The 17,106-nt window shown below is 47.9% G+C and overlaps 1 protein-coding gene across 1 annotated transcript in view; it reads right to left on the bottom strand.

Moving 5' to 3' along the window:
- Positions 1–642: 642 nt before the first annotated feature.
- The window catches only part of LOC114605972 (uncharacterized), a 64,995-nt gene continuing 48,531 nt past the window's right edge, over positions 643–17,106 (bottom strand). Inside the window, exons 4-6 of the mRNA XM_077935446.1 lie at positions 8,424–8,596; positions 4,310–4,454; positions 643–3,797 (exon numbers count right to left, since the gene is read on the bottom strand). Of these exons, the coding sequence (XP_077791572.1) occupies positions 847–3,669 (2,823 nt within the window). The 5' untranslated portion in view covers positions 3,670–3,797; positions 4,310–4,454; positions 8,424–8,596 and the 3' untranslated portion in view covers positions 643–846. The remainder of the gene's footprint in view (positions 3,798–4,309; positions 4,455–8,423; positions 8,597–17,106) is intronic.

Below are 17,106 nucleotides of genomic sequence, written 5' to 3'. Positions count from 1 at the left end.
GCGAACTGTATCTTGGGATTTGGTGGGAAAGTTTAAAAAGTCAGTGTTGCTCCAGGGTCAGAGTTCCCTCACTGCTGTTTGAACCTGTTGCACAACAATAAAGGATCTCAGTCTACTGACTGCTGTTTGCTCCAAATTGCTTGGCTGGAATTTCCTTCATTTACTGATCGCATGGACCCACAGGGGACTAGTATCTGGTGAGCTGGGCTGTTGAGTAGTCTCTCATCCCATAATTTTCTTTAAAAAGTTGAAAGGTCCTTTCCCATTCCCAATACTGATGGCCTGAAATAAAATCGTCGGACTCTTATCTCCTCCTGGCTCCTGAGTTTATTGGCCAGACCTAGGAGTTTTTATAGCCTTTGGGGGTATACAGTGGAACCTTGGTTTACAACCATACAGTGGTACCTCGGGTTAAGTACTTAATTTGTTCCAGAGGTCCGTTCTTAACCTGAAACTGTTCTTAACCTGAAGCACCACTTTAGCTAATGGGGCCACCTGCAGCCGCCACGCCACTGGAGCACCATTTCTGTTCTCATGCTGAAGCAAAGTACATAACTCAAGGTACTATTTCTGGGTTAGCAGAGTCTGTAACCTGAAGTGTATGTAAATAAAGCACTTTTGCAATCTTTTCATTTAAACTGCTTCTCCTCTTTGAGTTTGTTGATTGTTTGTATGGTTTCAACTCCTAAAGTTCTTCCTGTCTGTGAATCTGTTGATTTAGATCTTGTACTAGGACTGAACCTCTATCTACTTTCCTGATATTTATAAGGTTTGTGTTTTGTGTGAGTTTGTTGACATAAATCAAGGGTTCCAGTCTGACTGAAGCTCCTTCCACAGGCCATACATTTAAACAGTTTCTCCCCTGTGTGTCTGCTGATGTTTTCTAAGGATTCCATTCTGACTGAAGCTCTTTCCACACTCAATGCAATTAAAAGGTTTCTCCCCTGTGTGAGTCCGTTGATGTCTTCTAAGGGTTGCATTCTGACTGAAGCTCTTTCCGCACTCCATGCATTTAAATGGTTTCTCCCCTGTGTGAGTCCATTGATGTGTTCTAAGTTTTCCATTCTCACTAAAGCTCTTTCCGCACTCCAGGCATTTATATGGTTTCTCCCCTGTGTGAATCCGCTGGTGTAATTTAAGGTCTCCATTCTGACTGAAGCTCTTTCCGCACTCCAAGCATTTAAATGGTTTCTCCCCTGTGTGAGTCCGTTGATGTCTTCTAAGGCTTCCACTAATACTAAAACTCTTCTCACACTCCATACATTTATATGGTTTCTCCCCTGTATGAGTCCGTTGATGTGTTCTAAGGTGTTCATTATCAGTAAAGCTCTTTCCGCACTCCAGGCATTTAAATGGTTTCTCCCCTGTGTGAATCCGTTGATGTCTTCTAAGGTTTCCACTAATTCTAAAAATCTTCTCACACTCCATACATTTATATGGTTTCTCCCCTGTGTGAATCCGCTGGTGTAATTTAAGGTCTCCATTCTGACTGAAGCTCTTTCCGCACTCCAGGCATTTAAATGGTTTCTCTCCTGTGTGAGTCCGTTGATGTCTTCTAAGTTTTCCATTCTGACTGAAGCTCTTTCCGCACTCCAGACATTTATATGGTTTCTCCCCTGTGTGAATCCGCTGGTGTAATTTAAGGTCTCCATTCTGACTGAAGCTCTTTCCGCACTCCAAGCATTTAAATGGTTTCTCCCCTGTGTGAGTCCGTTGATGTGTTCTAAGGTGTTCATTTTCAGTAAAGCTCTTTCCGCACTCCAGGCATTTAAATGGTTTCTCTCCTGTGTGAGTCCGTTGATGTCTTCTAAGGGTTCCATTATCACTAAAGCTCTTTCCGCACTCTATACATTTATATGGTTTCTCACCTGTGTGAGTCCGTTGATGACTTCTAAGGTGTCCATTATCAGTAAAGCTCTTTCCGCACTCTATACATTTATATGGTTTCTCCCCTGTGTGAGTCCGTTGATGACTTCTAAGGTGTCCATTATCAGTAAAGCTCTTTCCGCACTCTATACATTTATATGGTTTCTCCCCTGTGTGAGTCTGTTGATGTGTTCTAAGTTTATCACTCCGATAGAAGCTCTTTCCGCACTGCATGCATTTAAATGGTTTCTCCCCCGTGTGAGTCCGTTGATGTGTTCTAAGTTTATCACTCCGATAGAAGCTCTTTCCGCACTCCATGCATTTAAATGGTTTCTCCCCTGTGTGAGTCCGTTGATGTGTTCTAAGGTTTCCATTCTGACTGAAGCGCTTTCCACACTCCATGCATTTATATGGTTTCTCCCCTGTGTGAGTCGGTTGATGTGTTCTAAGGCTTACATTATCACTAAAGCTCTTTCTGCACTCTATACATTTATATGGTTTCTCCCCTGTATGAGTCCGTTGATGTGTTCTAAGGTGTTCATTATCAGTAAAGCTCTTTCCGCACTCCAGGCATTTAAATGGTTTCTCTCCTGTGTGAGTCCGTTGATGTCTTCTAAGGTGTTCATTATCAGAAAAGCTCTTTCCAAACTCCAGACATTTATATGGTTTCTCCCCTGTGTGAATCCGCTGGTGTAATTTAAGGTCTCCATTCTGACTGAAGCTCTTTCCGCACTCCAGGCATTTAAATGGTTTCTCCCCTGTGTGAGTCCGTTGATGTCTTCTAAGGTTTCCACTAATTCTAAAACTCTTCTCACACTCCATACATTTATATGGTTTCTCCCCTGTGTGAATCCGCTGGTGTAATTTAAGGTCTCCATTCTGACTGAAGCTCTTTCCGCACTCCAGGCATTTAAATGGTTTCTCCCCTGTGTGAGTCCGTTGATGTGTTCTAAGGTGTTCATTTTCAGTAAAGCTCTTTCCGCACTCCAGGCATTTAAATGGTTTCTCTCCTGTGTGAGTCCGTTGATGTCTTCTAAGGGTTCCATTATCACTAAAGCTCTTTCCGCACTCTATACATTTATATGGTTTCTCCCCTGTGTGAGTCTGTTGATGACTTCTAAGGTGTCCATTATCAGTAAAGCTCTTTCCGCACTCTATACATTTATATGGTTTCTCCCCTGTGTGAGTCCGTTGATGACTTCTAAGGTGTCCATTATCAGTAAAGCTCTTTCCGCACTCTATACATTTATATGGTTTCTCCCCTGTGTGAGTCTGTTGATGTGTTCTAAGTTTATCACTCCGATAGAAGCTCTTTCCGCACTGCATGCATTTAAATGGTTTCTCCCCCGTGTGAGTCCGTTGATGTGTTCTAAGTTTATCACTCCGATAGAAGCTCTTTCCGCACTCCATGCATTTAAATGGTTTCTCCCCTGTGTGAGTCTGTTGATGTGTTCTAAGGTTTCCTTTCTGACTGAAGCGCTTTCCACACTCCATGCATTTAAATGGTTTCTCCCCCGTGTGAATCCGTTGATGTCTCCTAAGTTTATCACTCCGATAGAAGTTCTTTCCACAATCCAGACATTTAAAAGTTTTTTCCCTTGTGTGAGTCCGTTGATGTAATCTTAAGTGTCCATGTTGACTGAAGTTCTTCCCACACTCCCCGCATTGCAGTCCTTTCCTGCCCATGTGAGTCCGCTGATTTGTTCTAAGTTTTCCAATATCAGTGAAACGTTTCCCACACTCCATACCTTTAAACTGTTTCTCCCCTGCTGGAGGTCGTTGATGTGAACTATGTGTGCTCATTCAATGATGCATATTCCGCATTTCACACATTTTAATTTCTATCCCTAATGGGGAGGAATTGTGCCCCATCCCCTGGAGTTCTGACTGTCTTCTCCATCTCCTTCTTCAGAGTGGGAGGAAAGGGAATCCTATTTTGGTTTCAAGGAAGAGAAAAAAGCGAAAGAGAACACATCAAGCTCCATTTGCACCTTCTCCTATTTCAACGTCTCCTACATTCCCTCACCTCCTACCCATGTTCCCAGGGGAAGTTGCAATGTCAAATGATAGTAATTTATGAGCAACTTTCAAAATCTTCAATCAATGTTAATAAAGCAGCTTGATATTTTAAAGAACGATGTGCTGTCTGATCTCGTGCCCGTCTTCTGACGCAGGACTATCCTAAAATGACACTGAAAAGCAGGATATTCAAGGCAAATAGATAAACTGTACTTAGTGGAATGTGTAGTATCTTGAAAATGTAGTATTGATTCATTAATGGCTTGAAGGGGACATGAATTTATTCCTGTTCTGTCTTAAAGATCATAATCATACGATGCCATGGGGTGTTAGGGGAGCGGTAGTACCTTTGGTGGGGGAAATGTCATGCACCTTCTGGGGTAATTTATCCACCATTGGTCCCCACCCTGCACTCAGCTCTCACCTCTGGCTTCCAGAAGCTTTCAGGATGCAATACGGGCCACAATCCCAGGAACAGCTTCAACCGACCGGCTAAACCAGGTGAGGATATCTGATGGGTCTCAAATTCTTGGTGGGTTCGGGAATTCTGCTGCAGGTGAAGAAAGGCCCTGGTGGATGGAGAGGATGAGAACAACAGTGAATCCCACAGTCAAGAAGGCAGATTCTGCCCATTCTGCAGAGGAAAGTGAAGGGCAGATGGGGCTCGTCAACCTGGGAAGGGAGCTCCTCGAGAAGGAAAACTTTGGTCGTAATACTTTGGTGCACTCCTTCGCTTCCTCGTGAGTTATCTTCAGGAGAAGAAAAGGCTATGGAGGAGAAATTACACAAATCCAGAGTGGACTCTCTAAGACAGTTGGATGGTGTCCTGCACATCTTCTTCATTCAACTCCTGCAGCCAAGCTGGTGCCTAACGTACTGCTCTGCTTTCCTTGGGACCATATAAGCCTGGCTGAGAAGGGGGTCTTGTTGTCTAGGCAGCCCAGGACCCCCAAACACACTGTTCAGGCTGGCAGTACTGCTAACACAGCAGTTTCGGGGGGAGCGATGAACTCAGACCTGTGTATCAAAATCTCTCCAATGTGGATTATGTAAAACAGAAGTGCTGTTTATATCATACATCAATTAAAAATTATTCAGAATATTTGTCTTTTGAAGAAAAGATCACCAAGTATCCGATGGCCCCTTCAATGCTAATGAAAGTCTTGTGCCTGGAGCTTTTGGGGGTGCAGGACCAGTGTTAATGAAGAAATCTGAGGGCTCCCTTGGACAAAAAACAAGGACAGCTGCCAGGAATACCAGAGCAAAACAGCAGCCAGTAGGCTTGGTCGTTACTGAAAACTGTCGCGACAGGACTCCCACCTGCCACCAGGTGAAACAAGATGGAAGCCCCGTACAAAAGAAGACCCCAACTTTTAGTAGTTACTAATTCCTCAAACTACACCCCTAAAACTACATCACAACTACATCACTGATACATCACAAAAAGGAGGGGTTGAGGGAGGAGTTGTGGTGGTAACCTGAGTGTCCTGCCACCTGGCCGGCTCCCCCCTTTCCCCCTCCCCATGAGTACTTTCCATGTGACAAAGGGGAGTTTGCAGTTTCCTGCCCCCAGAGGGAAGAGCTGATCATCGTCCTTTGCTCCAGTCCATGTTGAATCCACTCCTATATGCAAGTTCTTTGTTACCTTGATGGTCTTATGTCTGGGACCATCAGGGTTGGCATAACAACTGGGCAGGGCTCCTGTGGATGTGCTGGTATGCTCAAGGGATTATGGCCACCCTGTATTAAACCTATCCCCTTTGATAGTCCTTTCTTCATGGAGCAAAATAAAAGTGTACCGGTGTACCGTATTTTTCACTCGATGACACGCACCTGACCATAACACGCACATAGTTTTTAGAGGAGGGAAACAAGAAAAAAATATCTGAATGAAACAGTGGATGTATCATTTTTGTGCTTCATGCTGTGGCCACAGACATGTGATTTGACGGTGAGTTTGGGTTAGCCCAATGCAAAAATCCTGAGAATCCATGTGGATCTGTGCTTTGTAACCAAGTTTTTGCACCATTGCAGCCCCAGGCAACAGTGGGTGCGTGATTTTTTTGGTGCAGGCTGTAGCCATGGATATGCTATGTGATCTGATGTTGAATTTGGGGTGACCCAATGCAAAGATCCTGAGGATCCATGTGGATCCATGCTTTGTAAGCACGTTTTTGTACCATTGCAGCCCCAGGCAACAGTGGCTGCGTGATTTTTTTGGTGCAGGCTGTAGCCATGGATATGCTATGTGATCTGATGGTGAATTTGGGGTGACCCAATGCAAAGATCAGGGACGCGGGTGGCACTGTGGGTAAAAGCCTCAGTGCCTAGGGCTTGCTGATCGAAAGGTCGGCGGTTCGAATCCCCGTGGCGCGGTGTGCTCCCGTTGCTCAGTCCCAGCGCATGCCAACCTAGCAGTTCGAAAGCACCCCCGGGTGCAAGTAGATAAATAGGGACCGCTTACTGGCGGGAAGGTAAACGGCGTTTCTGTGTGCTGCGCTGGCTCGCCAGATGCAGCTTTGTCACGCTGGCCACATGACCCGGAAGTGTCTCCGGACAGCGCTGGCCCCCAGCCTCTTAAGTGAGATGGGCGCACAACCCCAGAGTCTGTCAAGACTGGCCCGTACGGGCAGGGGTACCTTTACCTTTACCTTTAATGCACAGATCCTGAGGATCCATGTGGATCCGTGCTTTGTAACCACGTTTTTGCACCATTGCAGCCCTGTTTTGGCATCAGATCATTGCTATGTGAAGGGGCAAGGAGCACCGAGAGGGGTGTGCGGAGAAACAGCTGGCTAAGAATGCAGTAGAGGGGTTTTACTGGAGGGAGGAAAGGAAGGCAAAAGTTCCCCCACCCACCCACCCACCCACCCACGCCAGCCAGCTCTCTCTCTCTCTCTCCCCCTCCCCACCTGCATGTTGCCTGCGAGTCCCTAGACGCAGCAGCAGCAGCAGAGCACAGCACGGAGAGGAATTAGAAGGAAGGACGCTCTGCTTTCCCCTCTGCTTGCCTGGAGAGGAGGGGTTTTCTCTGCTCTTTGTTCTGTTTGAGCAAACACAGTAACGAAACAGAAGAAAGTGGGCAGTAAGACCCTGGGGTAGAATGCAGGAAAGCAACAGCTTTCTCTCTCGGGAGGCTCGAACGCGCATGTGTGGCTGCCTGCAATCAGTTTACCGCACCGAGAATGAAGATAAACTGGTAAAATAAGGGGGCTGGGTTAAAGCTAAAGGGAAAACCTCAAAGATCCCTCAAGAACAAGGCAGGGGTTCAGGGCTCCCAAAGCCGAGCTGCAGCCTTAGAAGGGGAAAATGGGGCTTTCGGAGGTGGTTTTTACTGCCCCGCTGCTTCCAATTTTTTAAAAGGCAAATTGCAGGAGAAGATGCAGCAGTCCGTCACTCTCTCACTCCCTCCAAGCACCCACGCTAGCGAACAAACACAGGCAACCACACACTCACAAAGCACACACACTAGCAAACACACAGTCGCGCTGCAGAGTGGCCAAACCTCCTAGCAAGCACTTCCCTGGCTTCTGCTGGCCGCAACCAAGACGACCCTCGAAGAAAATGTGTGATGCACTCGGGCCAGTTGGCTCCAGGGACCACACATTCGCTCAATAACACGCATGGACATTTCCCCTTTTTAGGAGAAAAAATCTGCGTGTTATAGAGGGGAAAATACGGTAAATCTGATGTACAGTTGATTTACTATAAATTTATAAGAAAAATGTCGTGTATGTTGTGTGTGTCGTGTAAGTACAAACTGAATGACTGGGGAGGGGGGTACCTGGAACAGCAAGAAAGCTTCTTCCACCATTAGGCCTCATCATGGGACTAAAACAGCACTGGTTGCACTGGATGATGATCTCCAATGTGCTAGAGTCCAAGGGGAAAACTGTTTCCTGGTTCTGCTGGATCTCTAAGCGGCTTTGGAGACCGTCGACCATGTGGAGAGAATCAGAACTTACAGGGTTAAGAAGTTCTGAGTGACGTCTCACATTCTGAGGCATGGCTCCGTACACAGAGGGGAGTGTATTTCTCTGTGCGTCTCTGTGTTTATTCTGTTTCCGTTTCTTGTGGCGAGAGGAGGCAAAAATGAGCACTCTGTCGCCAGGCTGAATTTATGAGTTGTTTTTCTACACGATTAAAAGCTTTTGGACATAAGAGAAATGCCTGCTTTGTGGTCTGAATTAACAGTTTTTCCATGCTGCGTAAGCTCTGCTAAAACGACCAGATGAAGCTGAGAGGTCTTTACCGACACGGACAGCAGTGACGCAGCTAAGAAGAGTGCCGGACACCATCTTGGTCGCAAAGGTTTTATGGTATCCTTCTGGACCCTTTAGGGGAGCTGGGGGCCCTGCTCTGCAGTGGTTCCCCTCCTTCCTCCTGGGCCTTGTTCAGAAAGTGGTCTTGGGAGAGGAGTGTTCTGACCCCTGGGTGCTCCCTTGTGGGAGCAACAGAGTTGCCGTAAACGATAATCCCACCCACAAACTCTCATTTACACACAGCCTGTCGATTGGGGGGGGGGTCACACACCTCACCTGTGCTAATGCTGGCAGTCTTTGGCCTGTATAGGCACACCCTGGGTGTTGAGCCTCCAGCCACGGGGGCTGTCTATCATGAAAATGGGTCCTTTGACTGGGAAGATTCACGCAGCCGCTGTCATTGAATTTTGATGGATTGTATCTCAGCTTGTCTGTCAGTCTGACACTGCCTACAAAAAGTTAGAGGAACAAAAATGCCTTTGAGATGCAACTTCTATATCAATCCTGAGAGCCATTCCATGGACTCGGCACCCCTGTTCCTGACAACAGGTGTACATCTTCTGCATCCTCAATGAACCATGCAGAGAAGAGACGCTTAAAGATGGCAGCCTGAGAGAGAGGAAAAGGTTTCTGGCTGCTTCCTGGGTGGGATTGCGGAAACAAAGAGCCGCTTCTGAGAAGGCCTCCCCCCTCCTCTCTTCCTCTCAGGATTTCCTCTCCTCTCCAGGGGGAACAATGGTTGGACCAGGCAGAATTGCTGTATCTGCCATTAATTTGATTTTGATTTTATATTAGAATGAATTGCTTTTAGAATGTATTTTAATTAATTGATCATGAGCCCAGCTTTGCCCGGGGAATGGTGAGATATAAATTATTATTATTATTATTATTATTTGGACAGGGCAGGGGCTTATGGGGTGGGAAGCGGGGGAAGCTTGCAGGAAGGAAGGTGCGTCTTGCTAATGGAGAAATCTGAGGCCCCCCCTGGAGAAAAAACAAGGACACCAGCAGGGAATACCAGAGCAAAACAGCAGCCAGTAGGTTTGGTATTTATTGAAGATGGTCGCGACAGGACTCCCACCTGCCACCAGGTGAAACAAGATGGAAGCCCCGTACAAAAGAGAACCCAAAATTTTATTAGCTGCTAATCCCAATGTTACAGTCCCCAAAATACATTATGAAAGGGGAGATCTGGTGGCTGTAATCTGAGCATCCTGGAGCCTGCCCCATGGTTCCCCTTGCCCTCCACCAAACATCTATCAGGTGAAAGAAAAGAGATATTTAGATTTCCCTTCTAGGAGCAGAAGTGCCTACAGCTAGAGGGTGGTGGATGGCTATGCCCCCCCCCCCGCCACCGCAAAACAAAAAGGTTTCCCCTGCATCCGAGCTGGGCGCTCCCGCCCAGAAAGAAAAGCCACAAAATTATGGCCTAGCCTGGTGGAGGAGCCATGCCCCTTCCAATCACGCCAGAATTTACCTTAATCTGGCCGCCAGGACACGCTCCTGAGGATCCTGATCCTGGAAGGAAGAAAACCAAAAGAGGCTTGGACAAAGGGGTCGGCCTCTTTTCTTTGGCCTTTGCCCCACCCCCGGCCGGCCATCCATTGTCCTCCCTGACCTGTTTCCCAGCCAAGTTAATCCCACCCTTTTGTCTTCATCTGGGTTGGTTCTGTCTGGAATGGCTACCTGTCTGGCACTCAGGTATCAGGATGCCAGGGATTATCACTCAGGGAGAGGGGCTGCTGATTAGCTGAGCTCACATGTCTATAGGAATTTCTGAAGTTTCCCCAGCGAGTCAGTACATAAAGACATTTATCAGTGAATTCATACATTTGGCATTGTGCAGCAGAATAGATAGGAAGAAACTGCGATAAAGTGTTTTGTGGGAAGAAATCACAAAAGTGATGGTGCTGATTTAGGTAGTGGGCTGCATGTGCATGATATCTGCTGGAGGGGCAACCACCCCCAACCTATACATAGATTCCTGCAACAGTCTGGACAGGGCAGGGGCTTATGGGGTGGGAGTAGGATAGAGGTTGCAGGAAGGAAGGGGTGGGGACACACAACCCCCCACTTTCCAGGGATCCCTCTCTGGTCGCCTTGAAGGGGTGGCCGATTCCTGGGCGGGAGGCAGAAGCCAAGGTGGTCCCTCCAGAGAATCCCCGTGAGCGCCAAGATGGAGACGTGTCATCAAATACTGGTCTACCTAGCACCCCCCCAATGCTGCCCTTCCCTGCCCTAGGGGTGCTCCCCCTCCTCACTTCCTCGACCCCCTCCCTCTGTCTCAGAGTCTCCCCTGAACCCAGAGGCCCCCCTTGGCGTGGCTCACCCGTCGTCCTGCGCCCCCCATCTCTCCCTCCGGAGGGCCCCCCCCAAGACGAGCAGGGGAGGACAGGGGGGGGTCACTATCCAGGCGTCCCTCACGCCCCATAACCCTTTCATGGCCCACCTCTTTCCGCGCGGAACCCACAGAGTCCCAGGGATGCCTGCGCGGGGAAATGGGGCGAGGGGGCTTCGTGGGATCCCCTGGGTGGGCTTCCTAAGGGCCCAAGGAAAACCTCCTTCATTGTACGCGTGCAGGGATCCAGATCCACGAAAGTCGCTTTTGGGAGCTGGATCCTTCTCTCCCCTTCCCCCCGCGACCCCTTTACCTCTTTGTCCTCGCTCGCGATTCTCCTCTCCTTTCCTTTCCTGCAACATCCACGTGGGTGGGGGGGATTTACCTGCCGCCCCTCCTCCCCTTTCCGAAAGCGCGCCCCCCTAGAGCTACGGCGCAGAGCAGCAATCCGGCGCAGAAGCTCCACTTGCGGGAGAAGCAGGCAGGTTGGGGGGGGGCTCACCCCCCCCCCACTTTCCCGAAGCAGGAGCCGGATGGCGAGGAAGAGGAGCAACATATTGGGGAGGGGATTTGGGCTTTGCGGAGGCGGGGTCTGGGAAGGATGTGCCGGAAGGGGTGGAATTTGGGGGGCGGGGAGCAGAGGAAGGTGTCCCCCCCTCCCCTCTCCCTCCTGAGAATCAGGAGAATGGGGGAGGGGTTGATCCCGGCAATCCACTTGCAAAGTGGGGTACCCCACCCCACAATGTTTATATTGCAAAATCCTTCCCTCCCCCACCCCACGAGCTTAGATCCCTCCGTGTTTTAGGTATTGCTGCTGTTAAATCCAGGAAGGGGGGGCGGGGCAGTCAAGACACAAATCCATCGGGATGGTGGATTGAATCCTGATACTTTCCAAGGCGAAGCGCAGGAAAGCCTTGCAGCTAGGGGGATGTGTGAATACTATTGTGGTGCTTTGGGGAAGAGGGCAGTTAAAAGGTGTGGGAAAGTGGGGTTGTGGTGGAGCGATGAACCCCAAAGGACTGAGAATGCACTGTGAACAGGACTGACCCACCCAAGCCTCACCCCCTTGCCTAAAAGCCTGACACCCCGCAATGTGACAAGGGTGTGACTCCTGCCCTCAGCAAGCAAAATAGTCCCCCCCCCCACCGGAGGAAAGCAATCTATGGGATGCTGAGGCGCCCTGAGGGCTGTGCGGGACCCCCGTTCCTTGAAATGGAGGGAGCCGTGGGCTGTGTGTCTCAGGCAAAAGGGGGGGGTGCTCTGTGTGTTTTGGTAACAGTTAAATTGTACATTTTGGGGAAAGAGCTTTCTTTTTGTGTGCTTTGCATTGAGGGCCAGCTGTGTGTGGGGGGGGGGGACCCCCCCCTGCAACAAGAGGCTCCCAGCTCTGTGAATGTCTATGTATTGTCTCAAGGTCGGCCAAGAGGGTTGGGGGGGGGGAGTTTTCTCACACTGTGTTTTTCTTGAAGGGGGTCTGCATAAAAGGCGGATCTACACGGATCCTCATGGATCCTCCACTTTTTAAAAAATAATTCCAACAAATGCAGTGTCAAATCACACCTGGAAGGCACGCCTACAAACTGGACTATAAAAAACGTGGATCCAACACTTTGCCGCGCTGCAGCACCACAAAAACATGGATCCGAGGCACGGATCCTCATGAATTCATATGATTTTTATATTGAAACAAAATAAAAACACCATGCTACTGTAGACCACATCTTAGTCGGTAGGAGGAACCAAAAAAATCACGCATCCACTGTTTCGTGGTGCCGCAATGGCGCAAAAACATGGTTAAAAAACATGGATCCTCATGAATCCTCATGATTTTTGCACTAGATCAGCCCAAACTCACTGTCAAATTACACATCATGTCCAGGGGCACAGCTTACACCACAAAAAACTCAGATCCACGGCTTCCTGGCAACACCATGGACGAAAAACGTGGTTTTGAAGCACGGATCCTCATGGATCCTCATGCTTTTTGGAGCATCTCCACGCCCATTGTTCTGCCCAGACACTGATGTCCAGCACCAAGGGCCTTTTGGTGGTTCCCTCACTGTGAGAAGCAAAGCGACAAGGAACCAGGCAGAGGGCCTTCTTGGTAGTGGCGCCCGCCCTGTGGAATGTCCTCCCATTAGATGTCAAAGAGATAAACAACTACCTGACATTTAGAAAACATCTGACGGCAGCCCTGTTTAGGGACGTTTTTAATGTGTGACTTTTTAATGTATTTTTATTTCATTTTTTGGGGAAGCCACCTAGAGTGGCTGGGGAAACCCAGCCAGATGGGCAGGGTACAAATATATTATTATTATTATTATTATTAGTATTAGTAGTAGTAGTACTTTGTAGGATTTTATAATCTTTATAGGTCTTTTAAATTTCTAATCTATCTATATATCTATCCCCTCCCCCTTTTCCCTTTCTGTACTTCCCTATCCTTATAAAATTGAATATATATATATATTTAAAATTTACGGCTCCACAGTTTTCTTGGTCGCCCCATATTCATTACCTGACCACCTATGCTGCTCATGGCCAGATCACTTTGGGGCACTGCCATGCTGTAAAAAGATTCTCATGAAGCACAGATCCCCATGGATCCTTAGGTTTTTTATGTTTGGTCACCCTGTAATCACTATCAAATCACACATTATGTATATGACCACAGAATGAACCACAAAAACCACAGAGCACAGCCAAGGAACAAACACTATATTAAATACTTTAATCCTCATGGATCGGCATGATTGTTAAATGGACTCCACCAAATTATATTGTAAGATCACACCAATGTCCATGGAATGACCGAAATACAAACGCTATCTGAAATGGTTCTGCATTAGCAAAAACATTGAATTAAAATTACATTCATATTCATAGCTTCCTGTCAGGGAACTGACATCAGAGACACGGGAGAAGGAGAGGGTCTCAGACTCTGCAGGTGAAGGTCCTAGCACAAGGGGGAGACTCAGCTTGGTGGAAGGGGAAGGAAATACGCGTGACACCAAGAGTCCAGGAGAGCAAGGGGAAGAGGAGGTGGAAGGGCTGGAATGTAAAAGGTCTGGAATCCAAGCCCTATGAGGGGAGACTTAGGGAGCTGGATTTGTTTAATCTAGAGAAGAGAAGATTAAGGAGTGACATGATAGCCATGTTTAAATATTTGAAGGGATGTCATGTTGAAGAGGGAGCAAGCTTGTTTTCTGCTGTTCTAGAGACTAGGATGCAGAATAATGGATTCAAACTATGGGAAAAGAGATTCCACCTGGGCGCGGTAATCCAGTCAGGGAAAAAGGGAGGCATACTATGTTTAGGGCACCATTTCCAGCCTCTTCTCCTTTTCGGGGTGAGCATAGTGGATCCTAAAAAGGGCTGCTCAGTCATGGATACAGCTGCTGAGCTGCTCAACTGCCTTATTCCTTGAGTCAGAACGACTGAACGCCCATGTGTCGGTTCATGACTAGGGGCTTCACATTCCTGCCCCTGTAGCCATTCAGTGATCGCCATGGGGGGAGGGTTTGGGGGGGTTGGGTTGGGTTTTTGGAAGATGCCTGTGCGTGAATTTGTTTTATGTGTGTAGATCAGTGCACACTGACCAACGCACAGCCTTCGCAGTAGGGCTCTGTTCTGATGGCATGAGTAGTCACGACGAACTGGTGGATCCTATCTGCTGCAGCCTTCATCCGCCTTCACAGCCGTTGTAACACACTGCTTGTTATCACCCACCTGTTCTGCCATTGAGGACTTCTTGGATCATTCTTTGTCTAGCTCCTTCCCTGTTATGTACTAAGCTTGGATCCTAGAACAATAGGCAAGTAGGATCCTAGAATGCAAGAATTGATTGGCTTGCAGGAAAGACCAATCAGGCTCCAGGAGGGAAGCAGAATCAGCCAGTCAGACGGGACTCATTGTGAAAATAATGTATATAAAAGCCTGAGGTTTTGGGGGGGGGGGAATTCAGTCACTGTTTTACAAGCTGCAATAAAGAGCATGAAATCACTACAGGACTCTGAGCATATTTAATTTTCTATGACCTTACCACCTTGGGTGACCCTGCTGGGAGTACGAGATTCCCAACCGCTTCACTCACAAGGGTCATAGGAATGTGCAAGCCCACTCACCATGACAAGTGAGAGAACTGAGATAGATTGCACTGAGCCCTGGTCTCATTAGACAAAGCGTTCCACCAAAAAGGCTCTGGCTCTGGTTGAGGACAGCTGGATATGATTTGGGCCAGGGACCACCAGTAGGTTGCTGTCAGATGAGCGTCACACTCATGGGGGGTGTATTAGAAGATAATTCCCACATATAAAAAAGGTCACAGACTGTTTTGGGCTTTAAAGATTAGCACCAAAACATTGAACCTGATTTGATACTCCACCTGGAGCCAATCCAGCTGATGAACAACCAACTGAATGTCGGCTCTCCACAAAGTCCAAGTAAGAACTCATGCATCTGCATTTTAGACCATTTGGAGTTTCTGGAGCAGTCTCAAGGGTAGCCCTGCATATCTCTCTCTCTCTCTCTCTCTCTCTCTCTCTCTCTCTCTCTCTCTCTCACACACACACACACACACACACTCTCTCTCTCTCTCTCACACACACACACACATTTACACCCTGCAATCCCCGGCTCAGATGTACAGCAAGTTAAAGTAGTCTAGTCTGCAGGTGACTACTGCATGGATCACCATGGCTAGGTTGGAAAGGGACAGGTACGGTACCGATTGCCGAACCTGACATAGATTCAAAAATTCCAAAACAAAAAAAATTCCTTCCAGTAGCACCTTAAAGACCAACTAAGTTAGTTCTTGGTATGAGCTTTCGTGTGCACACGAAAGCTCATACCAAGAACTAACTTAGTTGGTCTTTAAGGTGCTACTGGAAGGAATTTTTTTTGTTTTGACTATGGCAGACCAACACGGCTACCCATCTGTAACTCAAAATTCCAGTTTGGCTACATTTGTGACCAATGCCTCCATAGAGACAGAAGCATCCAGGATCACACCGGGACTCCTGATGGCGGCTACAGGTGACTATTGCACCCCATGAAGAGCTGGGAGCTGGCAAACCAAACTGAAATTATTCTGGCCCAGCCATTGGACGCCCATCTTTAATGGATAGAGATTCAGCCGACTCCGTTTCCTCCATTGGCCAATATATCCAGGGTAGCATCTGGCCAGCGCCATGAAGTAGTAGATCCATGATGTTTGTGTTCAGATCTGTGGTTATGTACAAGATATTTGAATAAAGGGTGAATTTGGGTTCCCCAATGCAAAAAGTGTGATGATCCATGAGGATCCGTGCTTCAAAACCACGTTTTTGGGCCATGGTATGGCCAGGAAGCTGTGGATCCGTGATTTATGTGGTGACTGCTGTGCCCCTGGCCATGATATGTGATTTGACAGTGAGTTTGGGTTGGCCCAATGCAAAAAGCGTGAGGATCCATGAGGATCCGTGCTTCAAAACCACGTTTTTGGGCCACGGTATGGCCAGGCAGCTGGGGATCCATGATTTTTGTGGTGGATGCTGTGCCCCTGGCCATGATGTTTGATCTGATGGTGACTTTGGGCTGGTCTTGTGGAAAAATCAAGAGGATCCATGAGGATCCATGCTTTGGAACCACGTTTTTGGGCCACGGTATGGCCAGGCAGGCATGGATCCGAGTTTTTTTGTGGTGTAGGCTGTGCCCCTGGACATGATGTGTGATTTGACAGTGAATTTGGGGTGGCCCAATGCAAAATACGTAAGGATCCGTGAGGATCCGTGCTTCAAAACCACGTTTTTGGGCCACTGTATATCCAGGAAGCCGTGGATCCGTGATTTTTGTGGTGGATGCTGTGCCCCTGGCCATGATGTTTGATCTGATGGTGACTTTGGGCTGGTCTTGGGCAAAAATCATGAGGATCCATGAGGATCCGTGTTTTTTAACCATATTTTTGCGCCCCTGCGGCCCCACGAAATAGTGGATGCATGATTTTTTTGATGCTGTCTACAGAGTAAGATATGGTCTACAGTATCATGGTGGTTTTATTTAATTTGAATGAAAAAATCATATGAATTCACGAGGATCCGTCTAGATCCGCCTTTTACCTTTTTCCCTCCCTGCCTTTTCCTGGCCAGCCTGAGAGATCCTTGGAAAGGGCGGATTTCTTGACTCCAGAATCCATCATCGCAGACCCGTTTCATTCAGGCCTAGAGATCTGCTCTTTGGACCAGCCTGCTTGGACCATGTGGATCATATAGATCATCACTGGATCATCCATGATGTCATACCCACCTCACGGAGGGGTGGGGGCTCAGGAAGAATCTCCTGCCACGTGACTGGGGGAGTCTGGAGGCTGACTGGGGTCAGACAGGGCTGCTGTTTTGCTCTCCATACTCTTTCAGCTCAGGTTTTCCTGGCAGAAGTTCTATTTCATCAAGAAATGGGTGGATTCATTGAGGAAACGGGGCTAAGCGAAAGCAACCGTTGTAGAGAGGCAAATGTGTCTACTTTGTTACCACCCAGTGACTTGTGTTGCAAAGGCCATTTGCAGAAAAGGCTCCTATTGTATCGCCTGCGGCTACATGCCGGAGTTTGGGTCCTTTTGCGGAAATGTGTCTGTGTAAATGCACT

Source organism: Podarcis muralis, chromosome 10 (genome assembly GCF_964188315.1).
Source record: "Podarcis muralis chromosome 10, rPodMur119.hap1.1, whole genome shotgun sequence".
Taxonomy (NCBI): Eukaryota; Metazoa; Chordata; class Lepidosauria; order Squamata; family Lacertidae; genus Podarcis; species Podarcis muralis.
The sequence above is the reverse complement of the archived record's forward strand: the minus strand, read 5'-3'. Positions and strand labels throughout refer to the sequence as shown.